Source organism: Ictidomys tridecemlineatus, chromosome 6, assembly GCF_052094955.1.
Source record: "Ictidomys tridecemlineatus isolate mIctTri1 chromosome 6, mIctTri1.hap1, whole genome shotgun sequence".
NCBI lineage: Eukaryota > Metazoa > Chordata > Mammalia > Rodentia > Sciuridae > Ictidomys > Ictidomys tridecemlineatus.
In genome coordinates, this window is record NC_135482.1 from 28,513,385 (window position 1) to 28,535,128 (window position 21,744).

Here is a 21,744-nt window from a genome sequence, read left to right on the forward strand (position 1 = left end):
ATACAAATAAAATGTCTGTTGGGGAGCATAATGTATAGTGAGTGTACACTATAAAAGTTCCCACAGCAATGTTTACATTTTGTTAGAGACTTATATATTAGGCTGAGCAGTTAAAACTTAATTAGGCCAGATAATGCAACTGAAGTTTTTTCTCATTAAATAGTAGAATGATCAAACCTGTGATTGAAAATAATTCTTCCTTCAAAGGATAAGGTGGGCTGGGGGGAAAGAATGGACTGGAGACAGATACCAGTGAAGGGCTATTGGTATTGTAATAGCTCTAGCTAGAAGAGGCAAAAGAGCATAGTAGCAAGTGGAATAGAAAGGAGCAGACATTTAGACTATTCAAAAGAAAGATATGTAGGACTTAGAAGCCGATAGTACCTAGAGGATGAAGAAGTAAGTGAAATTTAGACTTATCTCAGTAGTTTGGGTAATGTTGATCCTATTACATAGGCAGTGAGGTGGTGACTTCCAGCCCTCCATGCATTAAGCTTAAAGTATTCACATAACATCTGTATGTGATAGAAAGTTTCAGAAAATGTGGATTTGGGAAACACTTCCATAGAAGCAGGATGAAGTGGCACTACTAAGGGAGACAGGTATAAAGAGGTGTTCTGATCTTACTACCCAATTAAAAAAAAAAAAAAAGATTGTACTTAGTTTCACTGAAAATGAAACTATTTTGGCATTCTCATTCATATTTTCTCTCTCTCTCTCTCTCTCTCTCTCTCTTCCTCTCTTCCCCTCCCCCCTCCCCAGTGGAATGCTTATTTGATTATTTTAACAGTAGGACTTTGTTTTCTTTTATGGTTAAAACAATATAGGTGAAGAAACAGCCTCTCAGGTAAGGGGTTGAATGAACTTGGCCTTTTACCTTAAAAGAAGAAATTATTTTATTTTTGTGTTAAATAAAAGTAATGTTTAGTTTTGTACCAAAATGGCCAAGTGTAGAGTTTATTCTATTTTGCAAGTCAGAATTTATGAAAACTTAACAGAATAGTTTCTAAAAGAGCCTTAAAGAATGTAGTAACTGATAAAGTAGAGAACCATGCAGGTTTAGAACTGTTTTAAAAAGGGAAAAGCAAATATGACTTGAGTCTATAAAATGCAACATTTGTAATTCCCTAAATTCCAGATATCAGATCCCATGATTTCTCGCCCTTCCAGTTCACTTAAATGGCATTAACCATTATTTTTGTTAATTATTGATGTTTGGATTCAACATTTCCTTTTAGGTGTTTCAAAATCTTGAGTGCTAATGGTGAGGCAAAAGTATTCAGACCAAGGGATCGTGATGATATTGTAAAAACTGTGATTGAACCGATGGCATCAGAAGGCTTGAGAACCATATGTCTTGCATTCAGAGATTTTCCAGCAGGAGAACCAGAACCAGAGTGGGATAATGAAAATGATATTGTCACCGGCCTTACATGCATTGCTGTTGTGGGCATTGAAGATCCTGTGAGACCTGAGGTGGTGAAACATTCTGTGTTCTGCATGTGCAGAATCTTTTTAACTATAGAGACTCAAGGCACTAAGTGTAACCAGCTTTCTAGTAAAATTTGATGTTTATGATTTTATTTTTTCTATGTGAACCCAAGATGAGTGAAATAATAGTGCTTATGATGATATGATATCCTTTTTATGGTGTATAATTAGACAGCTTCTTTCTGGAATCCTGTGTATTTATAGCACCATAACCTAGCACAGTGCTTTGAACTGAGTAGGTTTTTCAATTGGCACTTGTGTTAAATTAATGATTGATGCCCTTAAGTGATTTGTTCTCACAATCTCTGAACCATCATTGTCCAGTAGAATTTTCTTTGATGATAGAAATATTTTATCTGTATGTTGTTCAGTGTAGTAGCTACTGACTACCTGTGATGATTGAGTTCTTGAAGTATAGCCAGCACAACTGAAAAACTGAATTTTTTATTGAAATTTAAACATCTGGATAGTGGCTTCTGTATTAGATGGCATGCATCTCTAGATTTTGCTTTTTTCCTTTAAGTCACTTAAAAGTTTATAGAACATAAACTAGGTTTATAAACCTAGGCATTAACAACATTAGAAGTTTAGAAATGTGATCCCTAGCCTCAAAGAAGTCACTGTCTTGAGTGAGAGCGGACAAACATGTTCTGACTGAGGCTGTTTGTACATGGCTGGGTACATACAGAGCCTGTTGTATGAGCAGAGAATGTGACCTCTCAACCTAGTCTATTGAGGTCTCCCTGTGTGCCTAGTACTATGGCAAGTGTTTTACATGTATTATTTCCTTTAGTGTTCACCTCTATGTGGTGTATTATTACTCTCATTGACAGATAAAACAGTTGGGATTTATAGAGCTCTAAATCATTGACATAGAATTTTCAAATCCCAACTTTGTCTAAAATATGTGCTTAAAAGAACACTAAACTCTGTTACCCACTGGAGGGGTTAGGTAAGACTTCCTAGAGGTTAATTACCTGATTGGAGTCTTAAAGGATCAGGAGACATTAGCTAAACCAAGAGAGAGCAGTTAAGTATATTCAGATAAATAAGCAACACAAGTAAAAGCACTAGTGCAAAACTGCTTTTGTTCAGTAACTGCCAACCAATTAATTCAAACCTTAATGTATAGTGGCAGGCACTGTTTTAGGAACTGTAAGTACTTCAGTGAACAAAGTAGTCATGAAATTTATATTCTGGAGAAAGAAGACAACCAAATAGGTAGAATGATTATATATGGACTGTATGCCAAGGGAGAGATTTAGGATTAAAAAAAAAAAAAAAAAGACAAAACAAAACTGAGAAATACCACTAAATACCTACTAGGCCTTACATTCTGGGTGGCATGCGGTGGGGAGAGCTGAGGGTAAGGGTGGAAATGTGATGTAAAATAAGATGATTACAAGTGTATTAAGGGCTATAAAGGATGCACACTGGGTGATGAAATAAGGTAACTGAGAGAGACTGCATTGAGAATTTGAGTTGAGATCTGATGGCTCACAATTAGCCAAGCAAATAAATAACTACAAGAGGAACATTCCAGACAAATAGCAGAAAATGCAGGGACCTGAAGGTGAGAAAAAGTATTGAGGGATTTTTAAAAAATAGAAAGGAGTGTGGCTGGCAGAGTGAAAAATGGGGAGATGAGATATCTTCAGCATTACTAGGATGTAAGTTCTGCGAATTTCATTCTAAAATTCAAGTTCAAGTTGGGAAGTAACATGACATATATTGTTAAAATACGGTATAAGAAAGAGATTATTGCACCTCTTTGAATTGTATTGTTGAATACTGTATAAGAAAGAGATTAAAGAGAAATAGAAGCAGAGGAAAGCCATTAAGATTATTGCAGTGATCCCAGACAATAAATGTTCATGACTTAGACTACAGTTGTGAAAAGATGATAATAGAGGGATGATTTCAAAGTAAATGGAGGTGGTCCAGTAGGAATGAATATACTGCATTTGTGTATGATGTTTTCAGTATCATTGAAGTATATGAAATATCCAAATGTGTATCAGGCAGGCATTTGGATGTCGGAGTCACAAAGAGGTCTAGGGTGGAATAATTATTTATAAGCTAAAAGGAATCTCCTGGGGAAAATGTGTAGCAGAAGAGAGGCCTTAATGCCTCACAACTAGAAGTCTTGATAGGGAAGAGGAGATAGGCTCTCTCTTGCAGTATTTGGTGGGTGGTAGAGGGTGTTACCAGTGTTATAAGAGAATCAGAAGACACAGCCTTTTGAGAGATCAAGATAAATTCAGCTTTAGGTTTTAGAGTTTCATTCAGCTGTATAATGTTTGGCAACTTTTGATCTCAGGAAAAACATATATAGTTTTATACATTGGCTTGTATTTAAATCTTAACCTAATATATATATTAAATCAGGACGTCTATAACTTTGGGAAAGCCTGTTATGCTCTTAGCATTTGGATTGATGGAAAATTTATTTATTTACTTACTTACTTATTTATTTATTTATTTATTTTTCTAGTTGTAGTTGGGCACGATACCTTTATTTTATTTATTTTTATGTGGTGCTGAGGATCGAACCCAGGGCCTCACACTTGCTAGGCGAACACTCGCTGAGCCACAACCCCAGCCCTATTGTTTTATTTTTTGAATATGTAAGAAACACTTTTTTTTTCTTTCAGTATCACAAAATAAGATGAGTACTTTTATATTAAAATATGACTAATATGAAACGGCTTTATTTGAGTGGTTATTCTAGGCTGTGCAGTTTTGGTGTAGAGGATCTTTAATTAGGTATCTAGAACAAATCCAGTGTTCTTGCATATGCAAAGGTACTTGAATAAGATACTTAGCCTTCCTTCAGTTCCTTATCTGTAAAAGTGGAGGTAGTGTCTGAATTTTTAAATTGGAAGTATTTGGTGATTAGTAGTCAGTAAATACTAGTTTGCTTTTGTTTCTTTAAACAGCTTTATTGAGATAAAATTCATATATTACACACTTCACCCATTTAAATTATATGTCCTAATGGTTCTTAGTATGCTCAGAGTTCTGCAGCCATCACTACAATCAGTTGTAGACATTTTCATTATCCAAAAATTACACTCTCTAATTGTCAGTAGCCATTCCCCATTTCTCTCCAACCTCAGGGAAACACTTTTATATTTTCTGGCTATGTAATTACCAATCTGGATACTTTAAACATGTTCATCTTATCTCACTATAATTATATTTTTAACCAAGATCTCCCTTTTGCTCTCTGCCGTAACTTCCCTAGCCCCTGGCAACCACTATTGTACTCTCTACCTTTCTTAAATACTATTTGCCACAAAGCTTAACCCAAGACTAGTGTGTCCCTCTTAATCATTGATACCTAGATACTTCCTAATCAGTGACTACTTAGATATGCAAATTTAAGATACATCTTACCTCCAATGAGATGTCAGGAGATCTTTTATATGCATTTATACAGCTAATGTGTTTTTGGTTTGTTTTTTACAGTACTGGGGATTGAACTTAGAGGTGCTCTTCTACTGAACCATAGTCCCAGTCCTTATAGTTTTTATTTTGAGACAGCATCTTACTAAGTTGCCCACAAACTCTTTCCTTAGCCTCTCACATAGCTAGGATTAAAGGTTGCACCATTGCATCTGGCTTGGTAACCTAATGTTTTTAAAATCCAATACTGATTTTAAAAGAGTTTGAGCAGCCTATTTCCTTTAATTCATTACTCCATCACTAAGACCTAGCACAGTGTCAGGCATACAGTAATATTAGTTTGTATGAATATATGTGATTTCCCTTCAGTGATTTGAATGATTGAGAATTGAGACAGAGTGGAAGGAATTTGGGGGTGGGGGGAGAGGTACCAGAGATTGAGTTCAGGAACTCTTGACCATTGAGTCACATCCCCAGCCCTATTTTGTATTTTATTTAGAGACAGGGTGTCACTGAGTTGCATAGCGCCTCACCATTGCTGGAGCTGGCTTTGAGCTCGTGATCCTAATATGTCAGCCTGAGGAACTGCTAGGGTTATAATCTTTAAGCTTATACATATTTAAGTTGCTAGTAATTAAATTGCATATGTTTTTTAAGACATTGTTCCTGTGGAACCCTGTCTAGAATTGTGCCCCCTTACCTTCCACCCCCACCTTGAAGAATGCCCCAGTGATGACTGTTTCTCCAACAATATGTAATTTAGTAGCTGCATGAATGTTAAGCTTTGGTTATATGCCATACACTTCTTTGTTAAATAAATGGACTAAATTGTGATGCAAAGATGTGGTAAGGATCCTCCTTCAAGAAGCTCATTGACTTGCAGAGGACTCGACAAATGAGTATCTATAATATGATGCAATGACTTATAACAAGTCTGTAATAAGAAGACACACTTTTGTCTAGGTATGTAGACCAAGGAAGCTCTCAGAGAAGTTACATTTAAACTGGATTTAGAATAGAAATCACAAATAGGGAGTCTGCAGACCTAATTTAGTATTCTGTCAAGTTATCTTTGGATATCTGTATGTGTATAAAAATCATTAAGTATTGAGAGATTATATACAAAATTAGAATGTGTCTCCTTTCTCTTGAAATCTTAAGTTCTGTTAATGTTGAGTTCTCATTTCACCATGGTAAAATAGACTAGAATTGAGTAGCTCTTTCATTAACATTTTTCTTGGGTTTGTCATTTTCAACATGTTTTCCTTGTCGATATTACCAGCATGGCCCTGTAGCTATTTGAATTTTTGCAATCTCAAGCCCTGGTAGGATCAGTATGGATTTTCCAGTTAGAGCCAGAAAGGATGTGGTTTATTTTCTGTACCAGGGATTCAAGGCACTTAAACACTGAGCCACATCCTCAGCCCTTTTTTTTTTTTTATTTTGATACCAGTCTCACTGAGTTGCTTAGGGCCTCGCTAAGTTCTGAAGCTGGCCTTGATCCTCCTGCCTCAGCTGGGATTACAGGTGTGTTCCACCATGCCCAGCCAGAAAGGATTTTCTAGGCAAAAGGAATGTAGTTGCACAGGCACAGAAATAATTTTATAAACTGTTCATCTAACAACTTGTGTATAATAGAGAAAATTTTAGATGGATCTAGAAAAATATTCTGAAGCTCAACTGTGATACTCAGTTGTACTAAGAATTTTGTGGTATATGTGTAGCAGCTGAGGAATCATGTATTTTTAAGGAAGCATATTGGTGTGTTAAAAAAAGAATAAAGTATATATGGAACAGCATAAAGGCAGTGATACCAATTTAAAAGCAATTGCAGTAACTCAGGCAGTAAGCACTGGGAACATGATACAAGGGAGGTTTGGGAAGAATCCATAGGAGTTATATTGATCCTTAAGGGATGCATGGAAGAGGAGGTACAGATGACTTAGGCTTCTGTAGGTAAGTTTAGAAAAGATGGTGTCTTTTTACACACTCAAATTCTGATACCCACTTTTCAGGTGACACCGTGATTCCCTCTCAAAGTGAGATGACGGAAGGATGTAGATTTGAAATTCTTTAGCACACAAATTATATGGGAGTAGGTGACATATTTCCTTAACAAATATGAATTGGGAAGGGAAAAACAAGATACTGTAAAGAACACCAACTCAGGTGTGATGTGGGCAGTGAAAAGCCAACCAGAAAGGAATAGTTTTTTGATTGTCAGGGGGAAAAGGTGCTTTTAAAAGCTTTTGGTAGATAAGTAGTGCAAACAAATTAGGAATGATGGCAATTGAAAATGAAGCCCAAACTAAGATTGCAGTTGTAGAATAGGAAAGAAGAGATTATTGGGAATAATTTAAGAAATACTGAATATCTCGAGATGAAATTAAAATTGTCATTAGTTGTGGGATTGTACACTACCTACTATATATTTGTTTAGTGTTCCCCCTACTTTGGAAATACTAATTTTCTATTGTAATGTGATTTTTTTTCCCTATATAAACTAGGTACCAGATGCAATTAAAAAATGTCAGAGGGCTGGAATTACTGTACGGATGGTCACTGGTGATAATATTAATACTGCTCGGGCTATTGCTACCAAATGTGGTATTTTACATCCTGGGGAAGATTTCCTATGCTTGGAAGGTAAAGATTTTAACCGAAGAATACGAAATGAAAAGGGAGAGGTAAGGATTTTTTTTTTTTAAGTTTTTTAGTTGATTAACTTGTATATTAAGAATTTCATTCAACAAATACATATTGACTATGAAGTATATATTAGGCACTGTACATGAATAAATGCTGTCCACATCTTAAGAAGCAAAAAACTAGCATTCTAGATGAAAGGGGTGATAAAGAAATTGGTCCTAGTGGGAATGAGCATATGTTGCTATTATGCTTTATCAAAGTAGTTGCTTTGAGTCAAGACCAGTTTCCGAAGTACAATATATGCAAGGGAGTAAAGGGAGATGGGTTTGGAAAGGCTGATGTGGACATATTTTAGGGGACTCCAAACTCAGAACTTTTCACATTAAGGAAGTTCCAGTTTTATAGACAGTGGGCAAAATTTAAAAATTTTGATCTTATATATAGTAAGAATTCTCAAACTTGAGTTTGTATCGATTGAAGTCACTACCGAGTATTTGATGAGATAAACCTGGGCCATGCCCAAGAATTTGCATTTCTAAGAAGTTCCTAGGAGTTTCTGATGCAATTGCTCTGTACTTTTGAGAACACTGATGAATAATGGTAGATAGCTAATTTAGAATTATGGAACTAGGTTTTAACTTTGATAAAATTTTATAGATTGAGCAAGAGCGAATAGACAAGATTTGGCCAAAGCTTCGAGTACTTGCAAGATCATCTCCTACTGACAAACATACTCTTGTTAAAGGTAAGTAGATTTTACAATTATTTCACAATTTCTTAATACAGAAATATGTTTTGCTTCCAAAAATAGTAATAGATAGGGAATATTAGATTGAGTCTCATATTTTCCAATAAAATTTAAATACATTTTCTTTTGATATCTTATGTGAATTGTGTTTATCTTCTGATTAAAACAGGATATTGCTCCTAATGTAACCTTAGTTTCTTGAGTTGATCCTTGTTCAACATCCCAGCAGTTTCCATTTCTGTGTTTGTTTAATTATGTATTTTTAACCTTGAGACTATAAAACTGACCAGTCAGGATAGTCAGGATATTCTGCCAAATCACCTTATTAATTAAAGAAAATGTTTTTATAGCACAAATATTTACTTTTATTTAAGGTATAATCGACAGCACTGTCTCAGAACAACGCCAAGTTGTAGCTGTAACTGGTGATGGTACAAATGATGGCCCAGCATTAAAGAAAGCAGATGTTGGATTTGCAATGGTAGGAATTAACTTATTCAAGTATTCAGATGTAATTTGCTAGCTGTGTTGTTTGCTTGTTTGTTGACTGTATTACTATTGATTCTAAATGCTGTCCCTCAAGATTAGTTTGAGGGATAATCGGTAAACCTAAATTGATTTGTAAGTCTAATTAGTTTATACACTAGCTTTATTTGATGCCATGAAATCTGGTTAGATGATTTCTTTGGACAACTGAAATAATGTCATAAATTTACCTTGTACTCTGTAAGTTGTCTTCTCTCATGTCATCTGAACCTTATATAGCAACCTTCTCAATCAGAACACAAGCTTAAAACAGATGTACATTTACATTAAAAATATACTTAAGGGTCTTTTAAATTTTAAAGAATAATAGAATGTTGTCTTTTTTACATATACATAAAATCTTTTTTGATTAAAAAAATTCTTGTTTCCCCCCATATCCTCAATTTAAGTATTTTTTCTTTAGTTTTGGAAAATACTGATTAATAATCACAATTCTCAAATCCAAAACTATAAGAAAACTGAATTTTTTTGCCCTAATTGGCTGCCTGGTCATTTTTCACATTTCATTTAAAAATTTTGTGTTTGACTTATAAAGTCTGTTCTGAATTGATGTAGGGCTATTATTTGTCCCATTAGCATGAATATATATAGCCATTGTAGAAATTTTAATGTGTTAATGTTGCTTAACTCTTTGGGAAATTTTGTGATATGAGATATGTGCCTTATTATCTAGCATATGGAACACTTTGAATTCTGAAACAAAATCTGGCCCTAAAGTTTTAGATGAGAGAATGTTTGTGTGCACCAGTATGTTTACATGATTTGTCCCTCTGATATTTTTTTTGCTAAAATAGAGATTTAGAAGAAGACTTACCACCCTGGCAGCCTTTCAACAGGTGTGAGAGAGATAGTAAAAGGAAATTATATTGGTAAATTTTCTTCAACCAAAAAAGATTGCATCCAGAGATCCTTACCCTGCCATGTCCCAAATTCATAGGCAGCTGCTTTGGAATGATCTTTTGAAGACTTGTGAAGAGTCACTGAAGAAGAAATAGTTAGGTGCTCTGCCTTGTACTCCAGGCAAACAGAATCACTAACTACAGCAGCTGGGCATTGAGCCATTGAGTAGTATTCTTATTGCTGCTTTTATCTGACAGTGACCAGAAAACTACGTAGGATACATTTTAAGAAAAAAAGAAAGAAAAAAGCTTTCTTTCCAAAACTTGAGTATGTGACAGATAGCCTGGGCTTTAATAAATGTGGATAAATACAGTAATGCAAACAAAAGTATAGCACAATGACTGGTCTGTTTGTGTTTTTAAGCTCTGAAGGTTTTAGATTCAAATTTACCACTTTTTTTAATGATAATTCATCAAAAGTCTAAATTTATCTCCAAAATAAAGAGGAAAGAGTAAGTGCTTAGCAGCTCAGACTTGAAACCACTCTTTCCTACTTAGAGAAATCCCTATTTTACCTCTTGACGTGTTTAATCTGGCATTGCAGAGGGAATGGCAAACTGCCTGTCACATGGATTTGGGAAAGGCCTCTGAGGATCAAACTGCCTTTTTAAAATTTTACTAACACCAATACAGAAAAGTGCCTAAATCATAAGAATACAACTGAACACAAGTGAACATACCTGTTCTATATAGGCAAGAAATAGAACAGTACCTATATCCCAGACACTCCAGTCAACTCTATCTCTCTGCAAAGATAACCAGTGTCCTTAAGATCATTATTTTTGCCTGTTTTTGAATGTTGTACAGAATGATCGGAGTTCATCATCTTTTATTTAGCACTTTGTCTCTAGAATTTACGTATTTAGCTGTAGTTCATTTTTATTAATATGCAGTATATTAACATATCCCTTTCTGCTGTTGACAACGTTGTTACTATTAGAAGTTGAGTGTTTCTTCAGTAGATATTTAAAGAGATTCTCTATTTTCATTCCTGCCTTTACCCCTACAAGTGCAACCTGGTACTTCCTGAGCCTGATAGAAAGATTTCATACTATCAGAAACAGGACTGCTTTTCTGCTGTCCCTACCATTGGCTTCAGATTCAGCTTTTTTTAGTCTGCTGAGTTATTTACCATTTGTTTATCCATTTTCAGTCTGTAAGGTGTTTTTTTAAACATTTTATTAGTTGCTGATGAACCTTTATTTTCTTTATTTATATTTGGTGCTGAGAATCAAACCCAGTGCCTCACACATACTAGACAGGCACTGTACCACTGAGCCACAACTCCAGCCCTCCAGTCTGTAAGAGTTTTTTTGGCAAAATCTTGTATCCCTCTAATTTTGTCTTCATTGGTTATTATTTTTTTTAATATACTTTTTCATTCAGTCTTTGGAAGGAACTTGGGTTCCTTTGGAAGGAACTTGGGTACTGCCTTTGTTCATTCTTCTGTTTTTAACCTTACTTTGAATTTTATTTTCCATACTTCCCTCTTTGTTTGATTTCTGCTAAGCCAGACATCTATAATACCTTCTTCTAGCCTGACTCTTAAGTCACTGTTAAGTATAATGGCAAATTTTTATTTATTTTATACTACTCATTTGAGTATATAAGAATTATATTCTAAATAATTAATCTAATTAACAGATTTTTTTTTCTTAAACAGGGTATTGCTGGAACTGACGTAGCTAAAGAAGCATCTGATATTATTCTCACAGATGACAACTTTACAAGCATTGTTAAGGCAGTTATGTGGGGACGAAATGTCTATGACAGCATCTCAAAATTCCTTCAGTTCCAACTTACTGTAAATGTAGTAGCAGTCATTGTTGCTTTCACGGGAGCTTGTATTACTCAAGTAGGTGATGATTTATTTATTATAACTTGCTTATTTTAAAGCAAAAAACTTTTTTTAAAGTATTTAAGTATTTAAATAAGCTGAAACTTAATATTTAGGTTAATTATCATAAAAAATGTGATCCTATTCTGTTCCTTAAGTTTTTAAATCCTAAAGGCTTCCTGAGAATTTCTGAGTCCCTAAACAGTTGTGAATGTCTATTAGGAAACATATCTTTTCTAGGATTCACCGCTTAAGGCTGTGCAGATGCTGTGGGTAAACCTCATAATGGATACACTTGCTTCCTTGGCTCTGGCAACGGAACCACCCACTGAATCCCTCTTGCTTCGGAAACCTTATGGTAGAAATAAGCCTCTCATCTCACGCACAATGATGAAGAATATTTTGGGTCATGCATTCTACCAACTTGTAGTAGTTTTTACACTCTTATTTGCTGGTAAGGATTCAGTGTCTTAATTAAGCTTCAGTTAATTTTTTCGAATCCATGTTAATAACATTCAACATGTTTTAGTGTTAAAAATTTTTTTGAGTTTGAGTTCTGTTCCTGACTCCCTATTTATTTTTAATTTCTCAGCAGGGAGTGCTTGGTAAATTTGGGGAGGTAGTGTGATGCCGGGTAGGGAGGGACAAAGAATCTTCATCATTATTATCCTGGCTTTGCCACTTATGTGTCTGAACTTGGCATGTCAGCATAGTTTGGGGGCTTCAGTGTCCTCATCTATGAAACAGAATAGTTGTCATTCCAGGTCAAATAAAGAGTCTGGCTAATTTGTATTATTGCATAATTCCTTGACATGTTATGATTTTGTATGGTAATTACAAAAAAATTTTTCATTCTTTCAGGAGAAAAGTTTTTTGATATTGATAGTGGAAGAAATGCTCCTTTGCATGCTCCACCTTCGGAACATTATACTATTGTTTTTAATACCTTTGTGCTGATGCAACTTTTCAATGAAATAAATGCCCGGAAAATTCATGGTGAAAGAAATGTGTTTGAAGGAATCTTTAATAATGCCATCTTCTGCACAATTGTTTTAGGCACTTTTGTGGTACAGGTGGGTAATTAGAAAAGATGGTTTCAAAACTGATTATTACATGGGAGATAGTCAGCAAACAGGTACCTTGTTGTAGAACATAATTTCAGATGTGTGTGTGGTTCTTCTATATATTGCCTTGATGATGCCTGTAGTTTTCGTGTTTATCTAAGATGTACAATAAAATGTGGAAACTTGGTCCCTTGTTCTTAGAAGTCAGAGTCACAACTGACTAGATACATTATTGTCTTGGTTTACAAAAGAAAATTATTTCAGTTTTATCTCTGAAAATCTAGACTTTACTGTCAAAATCCTTATAATCTTATTGAGTGGACTACTAACAAAACTTGGGACACTATCTGTGTAAGTGTTCAAATAATCTTGACTTTAAAATATGGTGGAATTAACAGAATGGAATTTTACTATTTTCAAGAAATTTTCAATGTTAACTACTGTTATCTACTGAAATTTTCTTTTTAATTTCAATATTTGACATCTGCTTAATTGCCAAGGAAAAGCTTGTCAAACTCACAGAAGAGCGAATATTTTGTTACTTGATCTTTAATATTCCCGTATACATTACTTTAGGACATTTAGAATAAGAAGAGAAGAATTATGAATTTTATTTATGTGTATTTACGGACTTTACTTTGAAAGGAGAGTAGATGTCTAAGAGTATACCACTTTGGTTGGCCCATGTTTCATACAACTTTACAAGTTGCTTTTCTTCCCTACAGTCCATTTATATTTATTCTAACATCTAAATGTTAGTTAACCAGAAATGAAACAGCTCTATAGAAGGAAAAATGGAGTTGCATATTTTGTCAGCATTTCTGTAGTACTTTTTCACAAAAATATTTACCATCTTTTGTAAAAGGCATAAATTATTCAAAGAAGTGGATAAAATACAAGGAAATGTTGTTACTTGTTGTTATATTAGAAACATTATAAAGTTATACTTCTTAACCATAAAATTTTTTTTTTAATTTTTAGAAGTGTGATTTAAGCGTGAAAAATGCATGCATTTGAAATTTGGGCAGAGGTTTTTATTTTAGTTGTTTTATTTACAGATGTGACTAATATAATAATGGTTGTTCACCTTGTGTTTTAGAGGATATAAAGTTGTTTTTTTTTAAGAATGTGGATTTTAAAATTTAAAAGATTTAAATAAACTTAACTCTTGATTATTCCTTCAGATAATAATTGTGCAGTTTGGTGGAAAACCTTTCAGTTGTTCAGAACTTTCAGTAGAACAGTGGCTATGGTCAATATTCCTAGGAATGGGGACATTACTCTGGGGCCAGGTAAAAATTTCATTTTTCGTTAAAACTGAATTTTTTTTTTAATTTTTACTGTATATTTTCTTTGATCAGTTTTGCTAATTGTTCTAAATAGTGACCATTTGGGTCAAAAAAAAAAAGGAATTCTGAGGAGAAAAAAAGAAAAGGAACTTAGGGGTTTTTGTTTTGTTTTGTTTTACATAGTATTTGTTCCAGTACAAATGTTTATTATGCCTATTGTTTATTATGTTTATTTTTAGCTTCTTTAGAACAAGTTTTTCAGTAGTTATTAAAGATAATGTATTTATAACTGGTTAGGATGCTTCTATCTGTATCTTTTACTCTATCACCTATTTTTACATTTTCAGGTTAAAATTTTTACACAAATATGAAAATAAAATATACTTACTTCATTATTTTTGCTGTGTAATTTATTCTAGGATGTGACATTGGAAAACTTGGGGTTTAATTTAGAGAACATTTCCATAAAAATTATGGTATCTGGACAGCAAGGCTACAAAATGTCATTTTAGAGTATTTGAATTGAATAATTTTAATAGTATATTTATAAAATACTAATTCTTGAAAAATAAGATAAACCTCATCTTTATTATTTTTAACTTCCTTGCAAATGCATGTCATTATTTTTAAAGATGAGTAGTAATACTCTGTAATTGTCCACTGTAACCCATTATCATTAGTATAAAACTAGCTGATAGAGAGTCTATACTATCATTTTCATAAATTCAGGTTAGTAAATTATGATATATAACTTATATAAAGCTCATTTTATTGTCATTATGTAAGTCAAACCAAACTTTCAGGTTTTCCTTAAACTTTGCTCAGTCTTGTATCTTTTATCTAATCTTGCTCTTGTGTTTTAGATTTTGAGTTTTTTTATACATTTTGAAGACCTCATTATTAGAGATCTTCTTTTAAATGGGATCCCTGCTTGTTCCACATTTCTTTCTTGATTTACCATTCTAATTATTTCATAGTATTCTCTGCTAGGCAGAATAAAACCCCACAACTTCCAAAGTTCTGGCCAAATTCAGGAAGTGGAAATGCAATACAGCATACATACCCAGCAGGATTAAAATGATCTTGTCTGTTGATTTTGAGTGTGTGATGGTAGAAAGAACACTGGTTTTGGTGGCCAGGAGACCTGGAGTCTTAGCATTCCATAAACAAGTTACTTCAAGTATCTTTGAGCCTGTTTCACCTCAGTAAAATGAGTTGGTTCTGTATGACTCAATGCTTATTTCTCTCTGATAAACTTTCACTAGGAATGGTTCTTTACACTTACAAGCTAATACATACTCGGTGTTTTTATATCCTTTATGTTTTCTTAGGCATCTGTTTCTATTTGGTGTCATTATAGTGTTAACTTCATTATCAGTGTTAATTTATTTTAAATAGTTGCATTTTACATAAAAATAAATACACGTATTAAAACTGTTTTTAGTATAACTGATGACTTTCTAATTTCTAATGTTTTTTTCATGAATTTTTATAGCGCTCATGAAACATAAAAGCTTGTTTTACATCCAGTAAGACCACCTGCATTTTCCTTTTATTTGGAGTGAATATAGTTAATAGGAATTTAAGTAAACATATGTATATTAGAGCATGATTATATAATATACTGTTGTAAATATTCAAGTCAATGTATAAAAAATGTAATCAGGTGAATTCCTATTCAGGAAAACTTTTGTGCTTCAAACTTTTGTGTAACTAAAAGAAGACTATTCTTTGTTCTGGGAGAGAAAGTCTGATCAACAGGATCTCATTGCTTCCTTGGTGAAGATAGGTGGTTACTCTTGCAGTTTTTATAACCTTTTGTATAAAGTTGCTCATTTTAACTGTACTCAATATGATATATTTCTAAGTTCTTTCCCCTGTGTTGTAGCTTATTTCAACAATTCCAACTAGTCGTTTAAAATTCCTAAAAGAAGCTGGTCATGGAACACAAAAGGAAGAAATACCTGAGGAGGAATTAGCAGAGGATGTTGAAGAGATTGATCACGCTGAAAGGGAGTTGCGGCGTGGCCAGATCTTGTGGTTTAGAGGTCTGAACAGAATCCAAACACAGGTATGGGCCTGGTAGAGAGGTAGGAGAGATGATGGGAGAAGGGCTTTCTGACCTGGGGAGGAGGTTCACGTGTGTTCCTAAACTTTCTTTCTAGCCTTCCCAACCAACAAAATTTATTCTTTTGAAAAAAATACTACTAGTGGCTGGAATGAATGAAACTTTTAACTGATTATGAAAGAATGTGTCTTATATGCCCCTAAGCTCCTTTTTTCCTAGCTTTTTTTTTTTTTTACCACCCCCTTCATCTCAAAATGCTATTCTTGCCTATTTGCTCTGTAAAAAGTGCCTTTTTCTTTACTTTTTTATATGTTGATAGATGGAATGGTCCTTTCTCTTGTTCTCTCTCTCTCTTGCTGAGCAAGCTGTCACAATCTCTGATTCCTTGCAGATGGATGTAGTGAATGCTTTCCAGAGTGGAAGTTCCATTCAGGGGGCTCTAAGGCGGCAACCCTCCATCGCCAGCCAGCATCATGATGTAACAAATATTTCTACCCCTACACATGTAGTGTTTTCCTCTTCTACTGCTTCTACTACTGTGGGGTGTGAGTGTGTGTTCCTAAGTGCATGAAATTAACATTTCCTACTTCACACACCTAACGTTTCTCATTTTCTCCTTAATGTTTAAATTCATTGTTCAGGCTTTTCATAAAGCTTTCTTTTCGTAAAGTGGATTGAGACCTCAAAGTGTTGTCGTTGTTGTTGTTTTATTTCTTAGAGGGCTAGATAACAGGTGGAACAATTGCAACCAAAGATTAGCTATGAATTCTGTGAGCTTGTCTCTATGCTAACTCTTACAGTTAATATGGGGAATAAAATTATAGCTTAGAATTTGTGAAACTACTATAAATTTTTGAGTATATGCCTTTAAACGTGTTCATATGCATGGTTCCCAGAAGCATGTTATTTGAAACTGAGCTAACAGAACCAGGAAATTGCATTTGTAAAAATAAAATATGTATTTAGTATTTCAGCTTTATCTTGTCCAGTTTGGAAAGTAAATTAGAAGCCTTAGAAAAGTTTATATAAAAAATATATATATAGTCAATTGTTTGTCTTCTTAATTTGAACTTTGTCTATCTTACTTTGTGTTTTTTAAGAGAGTACCTATATAAACTTTTATGATATTTATGGTTAGTTTGGGGGTTTTTCCCATTTACATAATCAATTTAGTTTGACATCAAAGGTGAGAAATTTTATTGTTTTCTAAGTAGGAAAAATATATTGATTGATTATTGAACCAATATTTCAATAATATAACAATATATTCATGTTATAATGTCACTAATTGAATAACATATTTTCTATTAGGTTTTTAGTAAATGGCAAACTCCCTTTTAACCTTATATGACCCTATTGTAAATTGGGGTCTTCTGATTTCACAGTTATTTTCAGTATATTGGAGGCAATAAAAATATATACCAAATTCCACTCCTACAATTGCCAGAATTCTTAGGGTTAGACTTATATTTTGGGCAGAGACCTACCTTTTTCGTTTGGTCTCCAGCCAGAGAAGAACTAGAGGAGTCTTGGGTGAGCTGGACATAGAGTGAATCTAGGGAGAAAGCAGCACAGACTGTTTACCTATTGCCTATTAGCTAAAGTAATTTTTATTTGATATTTTTAACAATGTTATAGAACAGATAGAACCAGAACTGTCCCCATTTTACAGGTGTGAACACTAACTTAGAGATTAGATGACTTGCTTATAACTATAAACATGGTGTAAAACAAAAAGCAGGCAAGTTCCCTAAAAATAAACTGACCTTGTAACATTAGGATGTAACATTTACATGGACAGATAGGAGTCTTCCTTTTAAAAATTACCTACCTGAATGAAATGGCAAATGTAAATTGTCTGGCATTACACTTGTACATTGTCAGTCAGATGTAGAATTCATACTATCTTTGGCTTCTCATGATGCAGCCCTAGATGGTAAATGCCTCACAAACCTCTGTGGAAGACCTACCATATGTCAGGGCTATTTTAAAACCTCCAGAATGTGCAGTCTACTGAGAGAACAAGCAAGAAGTTGAAAGTTCCAACATGGCAATGACCTACAGAATATTATAGCAGGATCCTTAATCTACCCTGGGAAATCAGAAAGAATTACCTGAAGAAAATGACTCCCAAGTTGCTCCTTGGTAAATTTTGCTAATTGAGAAAAGCAGGCCTCTGTGGCAATAGTTTAGTAATAAAAAAAAAATGATAAACTATAGAAAATTGATGAAGCTGAAGTCGAATATGAACATCTGTTTGTGTATCACAAGAAGCAGCAAACTAAGGCTGTACTGAAAGACCTCCTTTCCCCAAAATCTTAAATTTGAAAAATTTTAAAGTTGAAAGATTAATACATGAGTACATCTCACCTGAATTTACCACATCTTAATATGACATTTACCTTGTCTATATATTAATAATCTCTTTAGACCACTTGAAAATGGCATATTTGACATTTCATCCCTAAATACTTTAGCATATACCTCTTAAGAAGTCTTGCAAACAATAATACTATATTCAGGAAATTTAACACTGATTCCTATTACCAAATATATAGTCTATATTTAGATTTTTTCAGTTTCTGCCAAAGTGTCCTTTATAGCTGTTTTGATGTATGATCCAATAAAGGATCATCAACAACAATTTGTTATTACTCTTTAGTCTCTAGCCTGGATCTATTCCCTGCCTTTGTTTTTCATGATATGGTTATTTTTGAAGAATCAAGGCCATTCATAAATGTGATTTATTTCCTACTGATTAGCTGCATGTTAAATTTTTTGACAAGTTTATCTCATGGGTGTTGGGTATTCATTGTTATTTCAGCAATATTTTGCTGAATTATTTTTAATTTATTTTCTAGTTTGGAAGGGTGTCACATGATCATAAGTATACTATAGTGACTATAGTTCTCAATCTGATTGTGTTCCAGGCTTTATGTTAAATATCAGATCAGTTACAAACTCTGTTTTAAGACACACATGCACACATCTGCCCCAGGCTGTTTTCTGATGCACAGTTGTATTTGAAACATCTGAGTTGTTGGACCCATCTGGTGTTATATTTTAGGGAAGTAGAAATACACTTCAGAAAGTGGCAAAAGGAGGCTTGTGGCTGTTACTTCACAAGTTTTGATATGTTTACTTCTTTATTCTATATCCTGTGTTCTCAGGACATGAGGAAGTACTCAGTGACTAGATCATATCCTACCAGTAATTATCATTATATAATATTGCAGTAATTATATTGCTGTTCTTTTAAATTTCTTTGAAGCTTTGCCTGAGAAGCATAGTCTTTGGTGGTATAGGATACCAGCCAATATATATAAAATTAATAAAGAGTATTAGTATGTTTAATGAAAGGTTTCATTTTCACTGTGCTTTTGACCTAATATTGAATAATCTTAGAAATATCTACAAACATCAATTTTTTTTTTACTCTTATTTGTAGCCCTTTCTTTGCTAAATAGAAGAAATGGTAATCCATTTTAGCTTTGTCAAATATTAGACTTGAAACATCTTCACAGAGATCATCTTTTCTTCCCCCTCATTTATTAGCAAGATCATTATAAGATCTCTAAAGAAAAAATTATGTAGTTTTTCTTTATTTGTAAATTATAACATTCTAATATCCTTTTTCCCATTACTGAATCCTTCTTGCTAAATCTATAACTTATCTTCCTGGAAGGGAGAAATTGAGGAGAAAAAAAAATTGTACTTCTAAGCAAAGGGTCAGCCAACTACATCCTGTGGGTTAAATTTGTCCTGTCTCCTGGTTTTTTTTTTTTGGGGGGGGGGGGTGATAAATAACTAAATATATATTTTAATATATATATATATTTTTTTTTTCTAAACATAGCCATGCCCTTTCCTTTAAAAGTATACCTTATGGCAGTTTTGCACTGTAAGAGCAAAATTGAGTAATTAACAACAGAGACTTTGTAGCTTAAAAAAAAAGATTCCACCCCTGTTCTGATAATTAAAATATCAGTTAGTAGAGATGAGTCTTCCTTTGAGAAAATTCAACATGTAAATTATTCAACTCTGGAAAACAGCCTAAAATTTTCTTTTTTATTGCCCCTCCCCCCAAAAAACCCTTATTTTATCATTGCAGTTTTTAAGTTAGTGCATATAGTAAAAATAATGATGAATACAGATTTCAGAAGTGACCATGCTGTTATAAAAAATAAGACATATTGGTTTATAATGAAATAGTTCTGTATTTTAGAGTTGTCTCCTTATATGCCATGTTTTGGGCAACAGTATTATTAACCTTATCTGCTATCAAAAGTTAGGAGGGGCTGGGGTTGTGGCTCAGTATTAGAGCACTTGCATTGTACATGCGAGGTACTTAGCACCACATAAAAAGAAATAAATAAAGGTTTTATGTCCATCTGCAACTAAAAAAATATACTTAAAAAAAGAGTTAGGAGGATATTTAGGAAAATGGTTTTTTAGAGTACCTGATTTTGATTTGTTAATTAAATTTTGATTTGTTAATTGTTTATCTTGAAAATCAATTTTAATTTCTTAAAGTGAAATTACTTAATGATTATAATAATCACCTTAGTTTTTTTTTTTAATCATGTACTTCATGCGGTATTTTCTTCAGTTTTTTTTTTCCTATTAAAATTTTCCTGGACATAGGTGTTATTGAAATTTTTAATTTTGATAATCTTAGGGGGTATAATTATGTTGTGCATAGTAGGTCTCAATAGATACCAAATGGGAAATGAATTAAAGGCAGTAAATAGCGAGGAATTAGATGTCAAGAATGGGAAATTAACAGTTATATCTTGGGTTTCCACTTAAACTGGATTCTTTATGGTATTAAGAAGATAATAAAGTTTAGGGCAATTATAAGTTTAGCTCAGTATGTTAGTTTACTATCTATAACAAAATACCTGAGATAATTTATCAAAAAAGAAAAGGTTTATTTTGTTCCATAGCTTTTGAGATATGATCAAGTGGCCATGTTGCTTTGGAGTGTAGCAAGGCAGCATATCATGGCAAGAAGGAAATGGTGGTTCAAAACTGTTTATGGATCATGAGCCAGAGAGCAAGAAAGAAAGGGCCAGAATTCCATGATCCCTTGAGGGCACGCCCCCAGTGAACTAAGGACCTTCTACAGGGCCCCACCCTTCAAAGGTTCCAACACCGCCCCATGGCACCATCATAGGGACCAAACCTTTAATACATGAGTCTTTGGGGACATTTAAAATCTGAACCAGAGTGCTCAGGGTTAAGCCTTAGATCAGGGGTGTTTTATTCATATATTTTATAATCTAGATTTTGTTGTATGTATTTCCTGTGAGACTGTCCTTCGAGATTTGTTCTTTGGTTTTGGGTTTTGGTTTTTTGGTTTTTTTTTTTTTTTTTGGAACACTGGTGAGCTGTTCTTCTACTGGTTACTAACCACAGTTCTGTGCCTTACGTAAAGTAGAAGAAAGAAGGAAGCATTAACTTTAATCTTATCAAATTTTTTTTTCCTAGTTAGTGATAAAGTGAATGTCTTCTGTTTTGTCTTTTATTGACTTCCAAGGATTCTGGAATTGGGAGTTCAGAAGCCTAGGTTCTAAGAATCTCTGGCACTAAGAGTGACTTGACTTGACAAGTTGCTCAGTTTTATTATATTTATAAAGTGGTTAGAATAAAATATCTCTAATATCTTTTCAGTAATTTCTTTCTGAGTGAGTAAGAAAAATTTACCAAGCTTGGGTAAAAAGGACTTCGCTGATTTCACCTGCT

The 21,744-nt window shown here is 33.6% G+C and overlaps 1 protein-coding gene across 6 annotated transcripts in view; it reads left to right on the forward strand.

Annotated features, from left to right (window-relative positions):
* Window positions 1–21,744, forward strand: part of Atp2b1 (ATPase plasma membrane Ca2+ transporting 1) — a 105,849-nt gene that overhangs the window by 78,678 nt on the left and 5,427 nt on the right. For 3 of the 6 annotated variants that reach the window (XM_021725794.3, XM_013358226.4, XM_040280144.2), the window contains exons 12-21: window positions 1,239–1,476; window positions 7,407–7,586; window positions 8,206–8,293; window positions 8,671–8,777; window positions 11,405–11,596; window positions 11,819–12,032; window positions 12,440–12,651; window positions 13,827–13,934; window positions 15,820–16,002; window positions 16,391–16,477. In XM_021725794.3, the coding sequence (XP_021581469.1) occupies window positions 1,239–1,476; window positions 7,407–7,586; window positions 8,206–8,293; window positions 8,671–8,777; window positions 11,405–11,596; window positions 11,819–12,032; window positions 12,440–12,651; window positions 13,827–13,934; window positions 15,820–16,002; window positions 16,391–16,477 (1,609 nt within the window). Of the gene's footprint in view, window positions 1–1,238; window positions 1,477–7,406; window positions 7,587–8,205; window positions 8,294–8,670; window positions 8,778–11,404; window positions 11,597–11,818; window positions 12,033–12,439; window positions 12,652–13,826; window positions 13,935–15,819; window positions 16,003–16,390; window positions 16,543–21,744 lie in introns of all 6 variants that reach the window. The other 3 variants (XM_078053032.1, XM_040280145.2, XM_040280153.2) reach the window with 3 other exon arrangements.